At 40.5% G+C, this 18,985-nt stretch overlaps 1 protein-coding gene across 1 annotated transcript in view; it reads right to left on the minus strand.

Annotated features, from left to right (window-relative positions):
- The window catches only part of atrn (attractin), a 364,031-nt gene that overhangs the window by 157,825 nt on the left and 187,221 nt on the right, over positions 1-18,985 (minus strand). The window contains exons 18-23 of the mRNA XM_078554529.1: positions 18,210-18,431; positions 17,911-18,048; positions 13,788-13,881; positions 9,085-9,137; positions 1,104-1,198; positions 426-504 (exon numbers count right to left, since the gene is read on the minus strand). Of these exons, the coding sequence (XP_078410655.1) occupies positions 426-504; positions 1,104-1,198; positions 9,085-9,137; positions 13,788-13,881; positions 17,911-18,048; positions 18,210-18,431 (681 nt within the window). The remainder of the gene's footprint in view (positions 1-425; positions 505-1,103; positions 1,199-9,084; positions 9,138-13,787; positions 13,882-17,910; positions 18,049-18,209; positions 18,432-18,985) is intronic.

Consider the following 18,985-nt stretch of genomic DNA (forward strand, 5'->3'; position numbering starts at 1 on the left):
AGCTAGATCACCTCATCTAAATCACATCATCTATACTCAAGTGCATCTAAATAAATCTCAGCAACCAGACCTCATATTTTCATTGTTCAAGTGCTTGTACATTTGTGATAATGCAATGGAGTAATCGTTTAGTTTCAACAGTTGGTTTAAGAGTTAATAATACAAGCTGTGAAGTATTCCTTGCAGAATGATAAAGCAGTCTGGTCTTACTGCTGATCTCTGTCTGACCATCTGATAGTTAACAAAAGGGATAATGACTTTTTTTCCTTATATTCTCATCAGGCAGAAGCTAAAGAATGTACATCATTCCAAGACTAAACTAGCTAAATCATAAATTCTTGCTTCTAGTTTCTGCAGAAATACACAATATTACATTAAATTACATCTCCTTAATACATTTGAATGGCTGTTCTCATCAATCTTACCTAAAAAGCTACTGGACCACGTGATGTTGAGGTTGAAATTTTTTGATGCATTAATAAACATGTCCAAGTCTCGGTTTTGCTGAAAGAGAATGAGCAAAATGTTTGTTTAAAGAACAAGTTTCCAGAGAATTAACAATTAACTATGAATGGGGCGGAGAGAGCAATAAGCAGTGCTGAAGGTTGCAAGACTATGGATCATGGTTGAAAAATGTTGACATATTTCTAGAACCTATGAGACATTAATTTTTTTTAATAAATAAACTTTTGAAACCATAAAAAAACTACGTAATTTGCACAAAAACACAATAATAGGATCAGGCATCACTATACACTCAAGCTCGGAATTCAGAACTTCGCAAGATGAAGCATCGAATGTAAGTGAAGGCTGCAAAACTTACAAAGCAGCAGCCGAGATAATAACACAAAAGCTCATTCAGACCACCCAACTGCCAAAGTTTTCACCTGAAGCCTGTACATATTTCCAATTCCATGTTTCACTCTGTCCCTACAGGATCTCTGAACAGGATTGTCAAATGAATAGCCACTAGTGCCTAATGAGATTTTGTGTCCTGCAGATTTGTCTGCAAGAAATAGGCCAAAGACACACAAACTCACTTCTAATGGAGACACTGAACTAGATTAAAGCTCTACCTAAAGTCAATCACCAGGATTACTTACTTCCTCAGGGGTGGCTACAAAGTTGATGGCAGTGTAGTAACGATCATCCTCTTGAGAGAGGCTGAAGGTGAATTGGTAGTCGATCAGCAGAGTATCTGTGAAAGAAAAACTAAAATTATGAACTGAAATGTTGGACTACGCCAATAAGGGACAGAGGCATCTATTTCAAGTATAACATATTTTTATAGGGTCTCAAAGATATTCCAAAGTACTATTCAGATAACTATTTAAAATTGAAGTTACTTTCATTACAAAGATAAGCCATCACTCACAGTCGTTTAAAATTTAGTGCATTTAACATAGCAAAATATCCAAAAGCATATCACAGTCATGTTAAAACAACAAAATGTGACATCAAGCCACATAAGGAAACACCAGGGGTGATGACCAAAAGCCAAGTCAGAGAGGTGAGGTGAGGCAATTCCTAAGGCTGCATCATTTTTGTGTGTCTGTCCATGACAGCATTGGTAGGAGTGACGACTTCATCATTCGCCTGGAGATCAAGTCTCATCTTCACAAGGAAGACATCCTTCCACTTTTTCACATGAGGAACATCTTCAAGTGATGTGAGAGGAAGAGGGGCTTAGGGGGGGAATTCCGAAGCTTAGGGCATTGGCTGCCAAAGATAGAGCAATTAAAATAGGGATGTTCCAAGAGTTCAGAATTAGAGAAGATATGTGGATTGTAGGGCTAGAGGTACTTACAGAAATAGCAAGGGGAGAGGCCATGGGGGGTGGGTTGGGGATCTGAAAATAAGGCTGAGAATTTTAAAGTGGGGGTAGTGCTTAACTGCAGCCAATGTAGGTCAGCGAACACAGGGGTGATGGGAGAAACAGAGTTTATGCCAATTAGGACATGAGCAGCAGAGTTTTGGATGACCACTAGTTTAAAGGGTAAAATGTGGACGTTAGCCAGGGGTGCATTAGAATTGTCAAGTCTAGACGTAGCAAAGGTATGGATCAGGGCTTCAGCAGATCTCTGAGGGAGGGACAGTGTCAAGCAAAGTTAGAGAGGTAGAAATTAGCAGTCTTAGAGATGTCACAGATGTGGTCATAAGCTCATCTCACAGTCAAAAAAAATTCAACCTTCCAAAAAAAAATCATCAAAACTTGCAATTCTTAAGGCTGAATCATTCCTGTGTGTCTGTCCATGACAGCACTGGTAGGAGTGACTACTTTACTATTCTCCTGGAGATCAAGTCCCATCTTCACAAGGAAGATGTCCTTCCATTTTATCACATCAGCCTCCTAAATGGAACAGATTAAGAATAGACTTGACAGCTCAAAATTGAGCATCCATGCAGTGCTGTCCAGCATTAGTTGCAGAACTATATGCCACAATCTGTAACCTCATGGCCCTGCATATCATTCGTTCCAGGTGCCTGACCCTATTTTAATGAAACATGTAGAATGGCATGCTGAGAGCAGCATCAGTTTAAAAAGAGCTGCCAAACTGATGAAGCTGTAACATATAGCCAAATGTATTCTAAGCAGTAGAAGCAATAGGCAATGCAATCCCACAATCAATGGTCGAAACTCTGCAGCCCAGCCACAGTCAGTCATGAATAGTGGTATACAATTAAGCGACTAACAGGAGACAAAAACTCCATGAACAACCCCATCCTTAATGAAGGTGGAGCCCAACATGAGGGCAAAAGATAAAGCTAAAGCTGCTACTTGAGCACTCGCTTGGTGCTTTGTCTCCAAAACTTTTCTTCGCGGTCTCGACGCTGAGTTTTCCATGCTCTGACACCGTGGCTCCATTGTGGTCTGACCAAAATGTTGAGGGTCTTATGCCATGTAGCACTAGATCCAAGGTTGTTCACCATGTTGTAAGTGTACTTAATCTTGCCGTCACCTGTCTAACCACCACTGATCACGTCATGTTATTATAATGATATCATACCTTGGACTTATTTACTGTACAAGACACCAGGTACAAATCACTCATAAGGGGTTGGATAAACATGTTGTGGGTTCATTTATTAAGGCTCAGCACATGAGAACAGTTATACTGAGATGTAAAGCTTGAAGGCATCAGAGCTGTGTGCGCGCACTCTGCTCAAAGCAGAAGTGAAAATAAGGCCAGACCACGTGACACTTTTCCCTTCTAGGATGTCATGCTGATATCCCTTAATGGCATATTACAACAGGTTACAGCACATAAGGCAGCCATTTGGCCTGTCATGTCTGTGTTGGCTCTCTGAAGGAGCAATTCACCTAGTGGCACGCCCCCGTCTTCTCCCCTTAGCCCTGCACATTCTTACTTTTCAGATAATAATCTAATTTCCTCTTGAAGCCTCGATCGAACCTGCCTTTGCTACACTCTCAGTGCATTCCAAATCCTAACCACTCACAGCATAAAGAAGTTTTTTCTCATGTCACCATTGCTTCTTTTATCAATTAGCTTAAATCTATGCCCTCTGGTTCTCAATCCTTCCACCAATGTGAGCAGTTTCTCCACATCTACTGTGCAGACCCCTCCTGATCTTGAATACCTCCATCAAATCTTCTCTGAATCTTTGCGTCTGCAAGGACAACAATCCCTACAACTCTAATCTATCTACATAACTGAAGTTCCTCATCCCTGGGGCCATCCTCATGATTTTTTTCTGTACTCACTCTAATGCCTTCACATCCTTCCTAAAGTGTGGTGCTGAGAACTGGGCGCAATAGTCCACTTGAGGCCAAACCAGTGTTTTATACAGGTTTAATTTACTTGCTTTTGTACTCTATGCCCCAATTGATAAAATCCAAGATGTTCTATGCTTTATTAACTATTCTCTCAACCTGACCCTTCACCTTTGATGGTTTAAGCACATATTCAACAAGGCCCCTCTGCTCCAGCACTCCCCTTAGAATTGAACCCTTTATTTATATTGTCTCTCCGTGTTCGTCCTGTGACGAAAGTAATTTCATATATTTTGCTGGTTTGTGAAGTAGGTTTATGGGGCTAAGTATAGTTGGGTCTGTCTGTTTGATTTAATTACATTTGGAGTCAAGTAGGCTGCAAGCTTGAAGTCATCAAAAGAAGCTAGGTGCTTGACATTTTACTGAGTAAACATGGATGCTGGCTTAGCATGTAAGGTGTGAAGGGAATTTCCATCTTTAAGTAAATGAAGAGATTATTGGATTTCAAAGGATCTTAGTCTGTTTACAATTAGCCAGATAAGCAAGGCTAAGGAGTATGTTTATTGTTCCCAAAGGTTACTGACAATATTGGCAACATGAAAGTTTTATATTATGAAGAAGATATAGTTTCGAAGACATATGGAACAATAGAATTTACATATTAAAAAGAGAGAAACATATATAAAGAAGAATGAAAATCTATTTGGGAAGAAGGCCACATAAGATCGAACAGGAGCGTGTGAAATAGCCTTAATGAAGCCTCCAGCCATTTGTGCATAAGTCTGCTATATAACAAAAATGAAGTTGGGGAAAAGCCATTTGGAATTCCACTGTCAAGTGGGTATTATGTTAACTTACTGCTACTGTTTTAAATCTAAAATCTATTTTGAACTGTTGCCTTAAATGGGGTGTAACTAGGGATCAGGTTAATAAGGAATTTTAGGAGCTATTACAGTGGTAAGTAATTGTAGTCTTATGTGCTTGAAATCTTTTATTTTGTTAATAAATATTTTAATTTAATTTTTTAAATCTCTAAAGGTCTTAGTGGATTTATTACTTCTGAATTCAGTGCACACATCTTCTCGTAATAAATACAAATTGCAAAACCATTGTGATAGCATGACCAAGTTTCCCTAGTGGATTTGGTTTGCCTGGCACACATCATCTGCTACATCATAACACTACCAAAATGAATCACTTCTTACTTCTCTGCGTTAAATTTAATCTGCCACTTGTCCGCCCATTCCACCAACTTTCCTATGTTCTTCTGAAGTTCTACACTATCCTCCTCTCAGTTTACACCACTTCCAAGTTCCATATCGTCTGCAACTTTTGAATTACGCCCTGTACACCAAATTTATTAATATACATCAGAAAGAGCTGGGGTCTATAGTTGCTGGGCTTATCTTTATGCCCTTTTTTAAGGACTCAGTATCCGGTCCTGGTGCTTCATCCAACACCACCCCCTTTTTCAGTTTAAACCCTTCAAGTGTCTGAATTACCTCCTCTTTCACCTGAGGAGCCTAGTCTTCCTTGGTAAAGATAGATGCACAGTATTGATTTAATACATCATACATTTAATACCCCAGCTTCCATGCATAAATAACCACTTGGTCCGTAATCAGCCCCAGTCCTACTTTTACCACACTTTTGCTATTTATATGCCTACAGAAAACTTTTGGATTTCTTTTTATGTTAGCTACCAGTCTCTTTTCTTAATCTCTCTTTGTTTCTCTTATGTGCCTTTTCATCTCCCCTCTGAACCTTTTATATTTAGCTTGGTTCTAGGTTGTATTCTCCACCTTAAACCTCTCATTAAGCATATTTTTATTCCTGATCTTACTTTCTAGCTCTTTTGTCATCCAGGGAACTCTGGATTTGTTTGCCCTGTGTTTCTCCTTCGTGGGAATATATCTTGTTGGTGCCTGAACTCTCTTCTCTACAGGCAGCCCATTGTTCAGATACAGTTTTGCCTACCAGCCTTTGATTCCAATTGACCTGGGCCAGATCTAATCTCACCCCACTGAAGTTGGCTTCCTCCAGCTAAGTATTCTTACCCTGTTCCTGGTCCTTTTCCATATCCAACCTAAACCTTATGATAGAATGGTCACTGTCCCCTAAATGTTTCCCTACTTACACTCAGTCCACCTCATTTCCAAGAACCAGGTCTAGCAGTACCTCCTTTCTCATTGAACTGGAAACATAATACTGTAGAAATTCTCCTGAACACAATCCAGGAAATCTTATCCCTCTCCACCCTTAACACTACCATCAACGAGCCGATATTCAGATAATTCAAGTCTTCCATTATAACTACTCTATAATTCTTGCACCTCTCCGTAGTTTCCTTGCAAACTTTTTCCTCTACATGTTTCCCACTGGTTGGTGACCTATGGACAATACCAAGCAATGTATTGCACCATTTTTGTTCCTTAGCTCTAACCAAATAGATTCTGCCCTTGACCCCTCTGTGACATCCTCTCTCTCCAGCTGCCATGTTCTCCTTTATCAATACTGCCACCCCTTTCCTATCTTTCCTGACCACTTTGTATCCAGGAATATTTAGTACCCAGGCCTGCCTTTCTTCGTGTTTTGGCTATAACAGAGACATTTCCACATGGCAAACTGTGCCTATAACTCGCTAATCTTATTTACCACACTCTGCGCATTCACATACATGACATTAGCTCTAATTTAGGCTTTCTCCCATACGCTGAACTCACCCAATAACTTGCTATTTCCTTCTAGTCTGCTCTAATATGGAAGCATTAATTCTCTTCTTTAGCACTGCCTGTCATGTTCATAAGACATGAATGAAATCACAAACTTTAAATCAAACCTTTTAAAAACATTAAAACACTTGTGCTTACAGATAAATGGCGAGAAAAATAAGAGTTCAGTTTTCCTCTTTCCTCTGTCCGCAACACAGGTGTTCTAACTTTATGCACCTTATTCCGTGTTTCTCCTTCTATATGCTGGTGCCCATCCCCTGTGAATTGAATTTAAATTTTCCCTAACTACATGAATGAACCTCCATGAGGACAATGGCGGCAGTCCTGTTGAGATACAACCCATCCCTTCTGAATAGTTGTCTTTTGCCCCAGAATTAGTCCCAATGCCACAAGGACCTGAAGCCTTCGCTCCTGCACCATACTTCAAGCCACGTCTTAACTCTCGCCATCTTATTTTTCCTCTAGCTAGCGCATGGTACTGGGAGTAACCCAGAGATAACTGTGTTTGAAGTCCTACTTCTTAACTTCCGCCTCAACTTGTTTCACAAATGTATTTGAGTTGTTGAAAATGTCATGAGCAGGGTATGTAAAGGGGAAACCAGAAGATGTAGTATATTTTGAATTTTCAAAAGGTATTTGATAAGATGCTACATAAAATGTTACTGCACAAGATAAGAGTTTCTGGTGTTTGGGGTAACATATTAGCATAGATAGAAGATTGGCTAACTAACAGAAAAGAGAGTCAGGATCAATGGAGAAATGGTGGTGTAGTGGTTATGTCATCAGACTAATCCAGAGGCCCTGGCTAATGCTCTGGACACACGGGTTCAAATCCCACTGTGTCAGCTGGAGGAGTTTAAATTCAATTAATAAATCTGGAATTAAAAGCCAGTCTCAGTAATAGTGACCATGAAACCATTGTCAATTGTCGTAAGAAGCCATCTGGTTCACTAATGTCCTTTAGGGAAGGAAATCTGTCGTTCTAACCTGGCCTGGCCTACATGTGACTCCAGACCCACAGCAATGAGGCTGATTCTTAAATGCCCTCTGAAATGGCCTAGCAAGCTACTCAGTTCAAGGGCAATTAGAGACGGGCAATAAATGCTGGCTGTACTAGTGACGCCCACATGCCATGAAAGAATAAATTAAAAAATGGATAATTTTCAGGTTGGCAAACTGCAACTAGTGGGGTGCCACAGGGCTCAGTGTTGGTGCCTCAACTATTTACAATCTATATTGTCTTAGATGAAGGGACTGAGTGTATTGTAGTCAAATTTGTTGATGATATGAAGATAGGTGGGAAACCAAGTTGTGAGGAGGATACAAAGTCTGTAAAGGGATACAGATTAGTAAAACGGGTGTGCAAAAATTTGGCAGATGGAGTATAATATGGGAAAATGTGAAACTATTTCAAGGTGAATGGAGTATAAATGTAGGAAAGTCTTATTATAACTGTATAGGGCATTGATGAGACCATATTTAGAGTACCGGGTACAGTTTCTGTCTCCATATTTAATGATTTTACTTGCATTGGAGGAAGTTCCAAGAAGGTTCACGAGGCTGATTCCTGGAATGAATGGGTTGTCTTATGAGGAAGGTTGCGATGGTTGCCTATACTCATTGGAATTTAGAAGAATGATAGGTGATCTTACTGAAACATATAGGATTCTGAGGGGCTTGACAGGGGAGATGCTGAGAGAATATTTCCCCTGATGAGGGAATCTAGAACGAGGGAACATAGTTGTAGAATAAGGGCTTGGCCATTTAAAATGGAGATCAGGAGGAAATTCTCTCAGACAGTTGTGAAACTTTTGGAATTCTCTATCACAGAGGGCTGTGGTGGCCAAGTCATTGAAGAGATTCAGGCTGAAATCGACAGATCTTTGAGCTTTTTAAGAGTCAAGGTTTATGGGGAAAGTGGGGTTAAAGCAAGACCAAATCAGCCATGATCTTATTGAATGGTGAGCAGGTTCAAGAGAGTATATAGTCCACTCTTCCTATTTCCTATGTAAAATGGCTGGCCCTCAGATTCGAATCGACACAGACTCAAAAAGTTTTTATTGGTTTCGTGTTACCTTTTTGCTTTTGCATTCTATACCACAATTTATGAAACCTAGGATTCTATATTCTCTAATTAATGAAAAAGTTTTACTGTCTTATCTACCCATATTTATAAATGTCTATCCAAACTCTGACATCATGTTCATTTATTGCTCTCCCTCCAAAAATGCATTTGCTACAATTTTTGTTGAATTAATTGAGGGACTTTCCCTATCTTGCAGTTGTGCAATAAAATCTCATAATTCATTTATAAAGAATAGTTTTATTACAAATACAAAGGAAAAACTTGCCTGTTATATTTAAGGTCTTAATATTACTCTTCAAAGCAACTTGCAGCCCTGGGCCTCACCAATTTCTTAAATTCATGATATTGGAACAAGTCTTGGCTCTTAGACCAATAAAAGTTTAGTTAAAATTTCACAGATAACTGAAGACTACTGATAATACAGCAAAATATGCCAAGCAGTGCAGAATTTCTCGCTAAAAAGTTTTGTCAAGTTATTCAATTTAATTCACTTTTATTTTTCTTCCACTTAATCAATGTACATAAATACTTACAGTAACAGGTTCCTTTCAGTGGGTTGCCCTGGTATCGTGTTTCAACATCACATCTATAAGCAAATTTAATACATATTAATCAAAGTAGCAATGAATTTTCTCCAATTTATTTTGTTTGGCATTGTACTTATATAAAGTTTATGGACTGAAAACATTTTACTTTCCAAATACAAAAGCTAACAGCTCCTATAACTGGATGCCAAGAATATAAAGGAGCGAAATGTTTGCTACAGATATACAAAGCCCTGGTAAGACCAGATGTGGACAACTGTGTACATTTCTGAGCATCACACCTTAGAAATAATGAACTGCCTTGGAAGGAGGTGGATTGAGTTAAGATACAGATCAGTCATGATCTCACTGAATCAAGAACAAAGTGTTTTTATTTCAGCCCTTTAAAAATGTGCTGGAAAAAAATCAGCAGTTCTGGCAGCATATGTGTAGAGAGAAACAGAGTTAATGTTTCAAGTCCAATATCACTCTTCTTCCGAACTGAAAAGACGTAGAAAGGTGATGGGTTTTATTCTGTTGAAAAAGTGGGGAGGTCGTCAGGTGAAACAAAAAAGGGCAGGGAGAGGTTAGAAGGAGGGGGAGATTAAATCCCAAAGATGTCACGGAACAAAGGAAATGGTAATGGTAGTAGCAAAGAAACAAAGGATTGGTCCAGAGTAGGTGTTACTAGCAAAATAAAGGTCAGCTCTGAAAGCAAAAAAATGAAAACAAGATACAAACTGGCAATTGGGAGAAAGAAAATCAAAATGGAGGACAGAGTTCATGGTCTCAAGTTGTTGAACCCAATGTTAAGTCCAAAAGTCTGCAAAGTGCCTAATAAAGATAAGATGCTGTTCCTCCAGCTTACGCTGGGGTTCACTGCAACACTGAGCAGGCTGAGGACAGAAATGAGAGCATGATAGCAAGAAGCCAATTTGAAATGACAAATTACTGCAGAGTCAGGGTCATGTTTGTGGACTATGCAGAGGTGTTCCACTAAGTGGTCACCCAATCTGCGTTTGGTCTCCCGATGTAGAGACCACCATATTCTGATCAATGAATACAGTAGGCTAAATTGAAATAAGTGCAAGTAAATCACTGCTTCACCTGGAAGAAGTGTTTGGGGCCTTGGACAGTGAGGAAGGAGGGGGGTCAAGGGGCAGGGGTTACACCTCCTGCAATTTCATGGCAAGGTACCGAGGGAAGAGGATAAAATATTGGGGGTGATAAAAGAGTGGACCAGCATGTCACGAAGGGAATGGTCCCTTTGGAATGCTGATAGGGGAGGAAAAGGGAGATGTGTTTGATGGTGACACCATGCTAGAAGTGGCAGAAATGAAGGAGGATGAGCCTTTGAATATGGAGGATGGAGGAGCGGGACCCTCTTGTGGTTCTGGGAGGGAGGGGGAGGGGGGAGGGGTGAGGGCAGAAGTGCAGGAAATGGGTTGGACATGGAAAAACTCAGCAGGTCTGGCAGCATCGGCGGAGAAGAACAAAGTTGACGTTTCGAGTCCTCATGACCCCTCAACAGAACTAAGTAAAAATAGGAGAGGGGTGAAATATAAGCTGGTTTAAGGTGGGGGGGTGGGGAGAAAGAAGTGGGGGGGTGGGGGGTGGTAGTTGTAGGGACAAGCAAGCAGTGATAGGAGCAGATAATCAAAAGATGTCATAGACAAAAGAACAAAGAGGTATTGAAGGTGGTGATATTATCTAAAAGAATGTGCTAATTAAGAATGGATAGCATGGTACAGATAGCTCTAGTGGGGGCGGAGTGAAATAAGACTAAAAGGGCATAAAAGGTATAGATTTTAAAATAATGGAAATAGGTGGGAATCTCCTATTTTTACTTAGTTCTGTTGAAGGGTCATGAGGACTCGAAACGTCAACTTTGTTCCTCTCCGCCGATGCTGCCAGACCTGCTGAGTTTTTCCAGGTATTTCTGTTTTTGTTTTGGATTTCGAGCATCCGCAGTTTTTTGTTTTTATCAATGGGTTGGACATGTTTGACGGTCCCATCAACCACAATGTTTGGAAGGGGGGGTTGCTTGGGGGCAATCTTCGGTTGCGAAGAAAGATATCAGAAGCACCGCTTTGGAAGGCAGCATCATCTGAGCAGATGCGACAGAGATGAAGAAACTGGGAGACTGGAGTGGAGTCTTTACAGTAAGCAGGGTATGAGGAAGTGCAGTCGAGGTAGCTCTGGGAGTCCGTGGGCTTGTAGCGAACATTAGTGACAGTCTATCCCCAGAAATGGAGACAGAGAAGTCAAGGAAGGGAAATGTTGGAGATGGACCATTTGAAGGAGTAGGGTGGAAATTGGAAGCAAAATTGATGATTTTTCCAGTTCAGGACAAGAACAGGAAGCAACACTGTTACAGTCATTGTTGTACCAGAGAAAGAGTTGTGGGAGGGGCCCGAGTAGGACTGGAACCAAGGAATGTTCCACATACCCTACAAAAAGACAGACATAACTAGGGTCTATGCAAGTACCCATAGCCATACCTTTTTTCTGGAGGAAGTGAGGCAAGCTAAAGGAGAAATTGTTCAATGAGAGAACAAGTTCAGCCAGGTGGAGGATGGTGGTGGTGGAGGGGGACTGTTCAGGCCTCCAACCTGGTTGAATCATCAATGTTGCCAAGATACTGGATGAACTCTGTTCATCTCATAGTCCAATGTGATGCTCTACACCCAAAAAGAAACTGTTTCTATTGATGGGAGAGTTAACCAGAAGACAGATGCAAGATAATTAGAAAAAGCAGCCGACGGGAAATGAGATTTATTCTTATGCAGCGGGATCTGATCTGGCATGCACTGCCTGCAAGAGTGCTGAAAACAAATTCATTGCCAAAATAAGTAGCAATTCTTCACAATTAAAGCTCAAAATGATCACTTGTATGAAATAATAGCTTTCTATAGAACTCCCTGCATGCAACAGAATTACAAGAAACAGGAGTGGAGAATAAAACATTTTATCCCAGCTATTAGTGTGCTTGCACAAAGTCCCAAGGTTCACATTAGCTCTCAGGTAGGTTCAAAATCATAATCTTCATTGCTTCAAATCGAGTTGTTCTGTGATATTGCAGACAGGAATTACCCCTATGAGCCCTGAATAGAAGTTTTTAATTCTGATTACCCAATTTTCTCCCCGCCTATTCTGAAGGCTTCAACTGGTGTAGCAGCAGAAATGCCCTCTGATGACCTTCACCAGCAGGCATCCTTCATGCATGAAGCGAGAGAGCAAGAGAACATGCAACTTGCAGCACACACAAAAACATTTTTCATAAGCAGACTGTGCATCACATGGGTGAGAGACTGAGCCACTTTGTCCATAAAGGCTCCTAGATTAATTTTCAGTCTGTGCTCAGTTAGTTCACTCTAGGGAAAGGTAATAATTGAAATGCTGGCTTTGTCAGCAACACTCTCATCCCATGAACAAATAATTAGAAAGGCAGAAGACTGTCAAAGTGCTGCCATTGGCAGGTTTTTCTGGACTGGGTTGGGGGGGGTGGGGGGATGCAGGATTAAAGATAATAGCTAAAGTGGGTGAACAAACTGAAGACATACTTCTGTTATGAAATAGATGGCTATGTTTGGGTAACAACTGAAGAATTATGGAACAAAAGTTGACACGAAGCCATATAAGGTGGTATTACACCAAATGAACAAAATCGGTAGCAAAGGTAGGTTTTAAGGAGCATCTGGAAGGAGAAAAGAGGGGAGAGTGTCAGAGAAGTTTAGGGAAGGAATTCCAGAGCTTCGGGTCAAAGCGACGAGGTTGCAAATGGTGGCGTGATTAAAATCAGGAATGCTGAAGAAGCCAGAACTGACTGTGTGCTTAGATCTTGAAGAGTTGTAGGACTTAAAGGGAATTACAGAGATGAGAATTGGGGGTGGGGGCAGTGGGATGGGAGGCCATGGGGGGGGATTTGGAAACAAGAATGGTTATTTTTTAAAATTAAGGCGTTGCTTAACTGGGAACCAATGCAGATCAGCAAGCAACGGGGAGGATGACACTTGGTGCGAGTAAGGACACGGCCAGAGTTTTGAATGACCTCAAGTTTGTGGATGGTAGAACGCGTAAAGCCAGTCAGGAGCGCGTTGGAATAATCACATGTAGAGGTTGCAAAGAAATAGCTTTCAACAGCAGGTAAGCAGAGGCAAGATCAACGTTATGCAGAAAGAAATAGGTGGTATTAATGATGGTCCAGATTTGTGATGAGTACTCATCTATTTTCTGCCCCCATAATGTATATTCTGAGCATGAAGAATATAACCAGCTCTACAATCAACATAAAGGATAATTTTTTTCAAGACTTTAAATTGATGCAATCCACAAAGTTTAACTTAAGGTTCAATCTTTGATTGTTTTGCTGGCATTTCTAGATCAGAATAAGGCCTTAATATCAAATAGTGTGTGCAGTGGATGTCCAAAACAATGTTGGATGCAAAAACTGAATAAAGTATCTTAAATTGTGGCAAGAAATGAAATAATATCTTCCTGCGCTTTGTGTATCTCGAAACAACAGATGCCTTCAGTTTATATGGGGTTCTTTTTAAATTATTCTCCAAACACTCAATTTGATTACGTTAGCTTGCTCATTAATTGAAAATGTCATGGTCACAAAGTGGAACTGAAATATATGGAAATTTTATAACAGCCATAAACCTCCACCAAAAGCAGCATGCACATAAAAAGCGCTGAATGTAACTTACAGCTGACACTTGTCGCCTTTGATTCCTTTTGTTGTGCAGAAACATTTTCCTGACTCCGTATTGCAGATGCTCGCGTGTCCATTGCACTTGCAGGCTTGGGTAAGTAGTAAACAGTATCAAAAAGGCAGCAAGTCAAAAATTACAAAAATATCTATTTATCTTTACTTACCATACATGAAGAGAACAGGCTAATTTACAAGTAGATTTTTATTACCATGCTACCTACACCAAGATACAACAGCTTAGCGCCTTTAATGTAATGAAACATCCCAAGGCTCTTCACAGGATTATTATAAAACAAAGTATAACACTGAACCACATAAGGCGATGTTAGGTCAGATGACCAAAAGCTTGGTCAAAGAGGTAGGTTTTAAGGAGTGTCTTAAATGAGGCAAGCGAGATAGAGAAGCGGAGGGAGGGAATTCCATAGCTTGGCACCTAGGCAACTGAAGGCACAGCCACCAGAGATGCAGTAGTTAAAATTGGGGATGCAGAAGAGGCCAGAATTTGAGGAGCGCAGATATCTCAGGAAGTTGTGGGGCTGGAGGAGATCACAGAGATTGGGAGGGTGCGAGGCCTTGGAGAGATGTGAAAACAAGGATGACAATTTTAAAATCAAGACAAGTGACCCGAGAGCAAACATAGGTCAGCAAGCAAAGGGATGCTAGAAGAATGGGACTTGCTGTGAGTGAAGACACAAGCAGCAGAGTTTTGGATAACTTCAAGTTTACAGAGAGTAGAATGAGAGAGACAATTCAAGAGTGCATTGGAATTGTTGAGTCTGCAGCTAATGAAGGCATGGACGAGGGTTTCACGGCAGCAGCTGAACTGAGACAGGGACAAAGTCGAGCAATGTTACGGAGGTGGAAATAGGCGGTGTTAGAGATAGACCTCAACCCAACTTTGGAAAAGGACCCACTACTGCACCACCGTAGCAATTCCATTTCCCACACCAGCTTAATAAGACAGTAAATGCATAGAGAAATTATAGGCCATTTCATACAGCAGTCAGGGCTAAGGTTGCTCCTTTTAAGCATAGAGGAGATTCTTGACCAGCCAGAACTAGATTCAAATTGTGAACAGGGATGAAAGGACAATGAGCTAACACATTACACCACCCAGTCAGACATGGTTATTTATCAATCAGCTCAACGTACTCTCCAGTTTCAGGACAGCAACTGAAATGGCCATGAGTTATTTCTACTCAATCATACCATGTCACAATGGATTGATTTGACACATGCCATAATTTATTGATTAAATGAACTCCTGGTTAAAACTGTGCCATTGAGGGACCATGTTAAACCCAGTTACTTCCACAGGAGAGGGAAGTTTTTTCACATATCCTCAGCAAAAAATTAGAGCAGCACTGGGAGCATGTCATCCAATCATTCTGTCAGCTGAAGGATAGGCATGACGCAGAAGGGATGATTCTACAGGAAAGATGATCCTAAATCATGTGCAAAGGGCAACTCCTACAGAGAAACTGAATCAATATTTGAGAGATTTCAGTGTGGAAAGGAAACAATACAGAATCAGGCAAAGCCTTTTGATGTAGCCTTTTCTACCCAGACTGGATGTTAGAACAGTTTGAATATTCCTATTCAGGAGAGAAATAGAAAATGACCTAATTCATGCATTCTGTTTTCCTACCTTTATCCATCATAAGTTCTAAACAAATATCCTGACCAAATTCACCCCTTCCATTTCTACCCTAAAGGAAAAGACTAGTCAAGTGTTCTGGTATCTGATTCTTGTCACCTTTCCTTGTGCTTTTGTGGCTTTCTCATTTAGTTGTTCATAATCAGGTGTTAGCCAAATTTCTCAGCTTTCTGTGACAAGAACATGTCTTCAACCAGCTACGTATCTCAGAAGGGAGGACCTTGCTCTCGCTCTCTCCCAGCCAGAAGTAAACATTTTTAAAAATGTATTCTTTCATGCGGTGCAAGCATCACTGACAAGGCCAGCATTTGTTACCCATCCCTAATTTGCCCTGAATTGAGTGGCTTGCTAGGCCATTGCAGAGGGCAGTTAAGAGTCAAGCACATTGCTGTGGATCTGGAATCACATGCAGGCCAGACAAGTTAAGGATGGCAGATTTCTTTCTCTAAAGGGCATTAGTGAACCAGGTGGGTTTTTACAACAATCGATGATAGATTTCATGGTCTCTAGCTGCCGTGGTGGGATGTGAACCCAGGTCCCCCAGGGCATTAGCCTGCGCCTCTGGATTACTAGTTCAATGGCATTACCGCTACACCATCATCTCCCCACTTGTGGAATATGAGAAATTGATTTTTTTTAAAAATTGCTGTGAGGGAATATTGTGTTATTCTGTGGAAAAGGCTGTGTGTGCACATGTGTGTATGATTTAATTAAGCTGGGCAGAGATTAATAGGAGACAGGTTGCTTGGGGGGGTTTAAAACATGCAAAGGACAGAGTTATTAGGTTTAAGGTACAAGTAAATAGGTTGGATCTAACATTTGCATTTTTAGATAAGTTGAGAGTTTGTTTGAATATCAAAGAGAAGTCAGAGGTACCAAGAAACACGCTTGCATCTTGCAGGAGTTCCATAGATAAACAGAAATGGGGATATTATGTTTTATTCACCCAGAAGAAAAGACAAGATGGAAACATAGAAGGTCTTGTATTTGGAAGGATTTGAGTTTCAAAGAGGCGTAAAAACAATGGAGCCTGAGATGACAGGGGGTAAAAAAAGGTATTTAGAGTTACGGTGGAGAGCTCAAGGGAGCTGTTTAAGCAGTTGTTGAGCTGGAGCTGTGAGATGTAGCTGCTCAGCTGTGGCTCTGGGCTGAGAGAAGGTGCAGGTTTGAATCAGCCATCCAGTCAAGCTAGAAAAGTCTTGGGCTGCAAAAAGCAGTTTTATTCTGAAATTTGGTTTTCTACAGCAGTGTGAAAAAGAGTTACCAGAGTGAAAAAGGGTTACAGGCCATGTGGTATGCCTTTGTTAAAGCTGCAGCAGTTTGCCTTGAGTAACATTACTGCATTTTTATAGTTAAACATCTATAAGGGAATGTTGCCTGGAAGGTGTTTACTTGTGGATCTGACCAAGTAGAGTGTACTTCTGGGGGGAACGCTTCATAAGACTAACCTTAGTTGTGCTTATGTTTCCTTTTATCCTTGTTTACAAAAGTTTTACTTTTAATTTTTAAAATCCCAAAAGTGTTACTGGACTTCTTGCTGCTGAGATCAATACGCCTTCTTCTCATTTTCAGAATGCAAAAAAAAAAGGTATGGCTCGTAAGCCAAGTATCCCTCTGGAATTTGGTTTGCACAGCAATTAACATCGGTTGTGGTCATAAACAGGAGGAAGGCTAAAGCCAACTGTGGGCCTGTGCTCAGGAAATTCTGAGTGACAAGGTCAGGCAGGAGCTCACCTAGGACAAAGCATGACAGCAAGACACTGTCATGTGTCTGTACTGGGTCTGGTTATTACGGATCAATGCACCTCTCAACTTTCGCCCTTCTACAAATAAAAACACTTTGGAAGGATAAAAACTCAACTTCAAACTGTTCTTCCGAACTTCTCATTTCAAACCACTATGCCGTTGTCTGGAAAAGGCCTTTTTTCATCAATTAAAATGTGGGCCAAAGTGTCTAATTTAATTTTGAACTCCAACTTTGTGAGGCATGATGATGCAGGCAGGCAATGATTCTTCAGCAGAGAGCATAATCGCACAGCACAAGACCTTCTATTCAAAGAACTCAGGTTTCCAGAAATATTATAACGTTCTAATCAGGCGTTGTAAATTGATCTTCTTTGTACAAATGCAACATATGACTCGCAACAAGTTCAGTTCAAAACAACATTACCATGGGAGCGCTAACAAACCAAACAAAAAAATAAAATAAATTACTGACGATCGATTATTTCTCAATTGCTCAAATAAGTATAGGGAGTTCTTGAGCTATAAAGGCATCAGATTTGTTTCCCAGAATCTTTTTGCCCATCATCATGAAGCTTCACAGGTGACGGCTATTTCCATTTTACCTACAACATGCCATAGGGCAGCTGGCATCTGTGGAACTATGACCCAGAAGTCAAAATCTTGGGAAGGAGGAAATTGAGAGAAATTAGAAACTCGTCAATAAATTGATACTTACACTGGCAACTCCCTCCATTTTTAGGATCCCCATAATAACCAGAGATGCAAGTTTCACAGTGCTGGCCAGTTGTTAGATCTTCACATTTCTCACAGATGCTTTCATTAACACACTTGCAATGGCCATTACACTGGCAAGCTAAGGGAAACAAAAAAAAAATGTTTTCATCTTATGAGATATAAAATGACAAGCACCAGTTAATGCACCAGTTCCTCTCACCAAACATTGCAGGTTTCTTCTGGGACTAAATACATAAGAATAAATAGTTTCTATTTGTCTGAGATAGGTCTTTTACTAACCTGGACACTGGACAAAGGACCAGTTGTATTTTGTTTCTGCTGGGCACATGCTGATGTTCAGGACGGGTAAATAGGGGGTATTTGCCATGGGGATTTTCACTGGTCCTCGATAAGATCCTTCTATACACTGTCCCTTTCCTGTATTGCTGGGGTCAGTACACCACCCGCATCCTGGCTGCTCCAAGCACTGACTGCATGTTCGATAACCAGAACAATTTTCAGCTAACATGACAGAAAAGACATACATCATAAGCACATTCTGTTTCCACCTTCTCTGTGATTCCACATGTTAAACACATTATTCATATACAAGACGGCAGGGGTAACGTGTGAGGACAGAGTGTAACTAGAAAAATGTGCCCAAAGGGGTTTTACAGCAAAGTACAGGAATGGGAGTGACCAAAGACAATAAGGTATGAAAATTAGGCCCGAATACAAAAAGATATGAATTTTTTTCGTGACCAGCAAATTATGGTGCTAAAAGTCACTCAAGTGAGGAGCTGGAAAATTATAGCTCTTTTTATCATCTGTGGTGCAATGCAAATGTTTCTAGGCCACTTCAAATGGGTGGAATTGTAAAAGTACCATGAAATGAGCAGTTACTAGCACCTCACATAAGGCCCAATTATTTTAGTCTTGAGAAGCTTAAAATAATTGGAAGGTTAGGTATTTATGCTTGCACTGACATTTCAGCAACTAAATGTTATATTCAAGCATAATCTCATTTACTGAAGAACAACAGTTTGACCTACATTTAGAAATTGTGAAAGTGTGGG

The sequence above is a fragment of the Cetorhinus maximus genome, chromosome 1, assembly GCF_964194155.1.
Source record: "Cetorhinus maximus chromosome 1, sCetMax3.hap1.1, whole genome shotgun sequence".
In the NCBI taxonomy this organism is placed as follows: domain Eukaryota; kingdom Metazoa; phylum Chordata; class Chondrichthyes; order Lamniformes; family Cetorhinidae; genus Cetorhinus; species Cetorhinus maximus.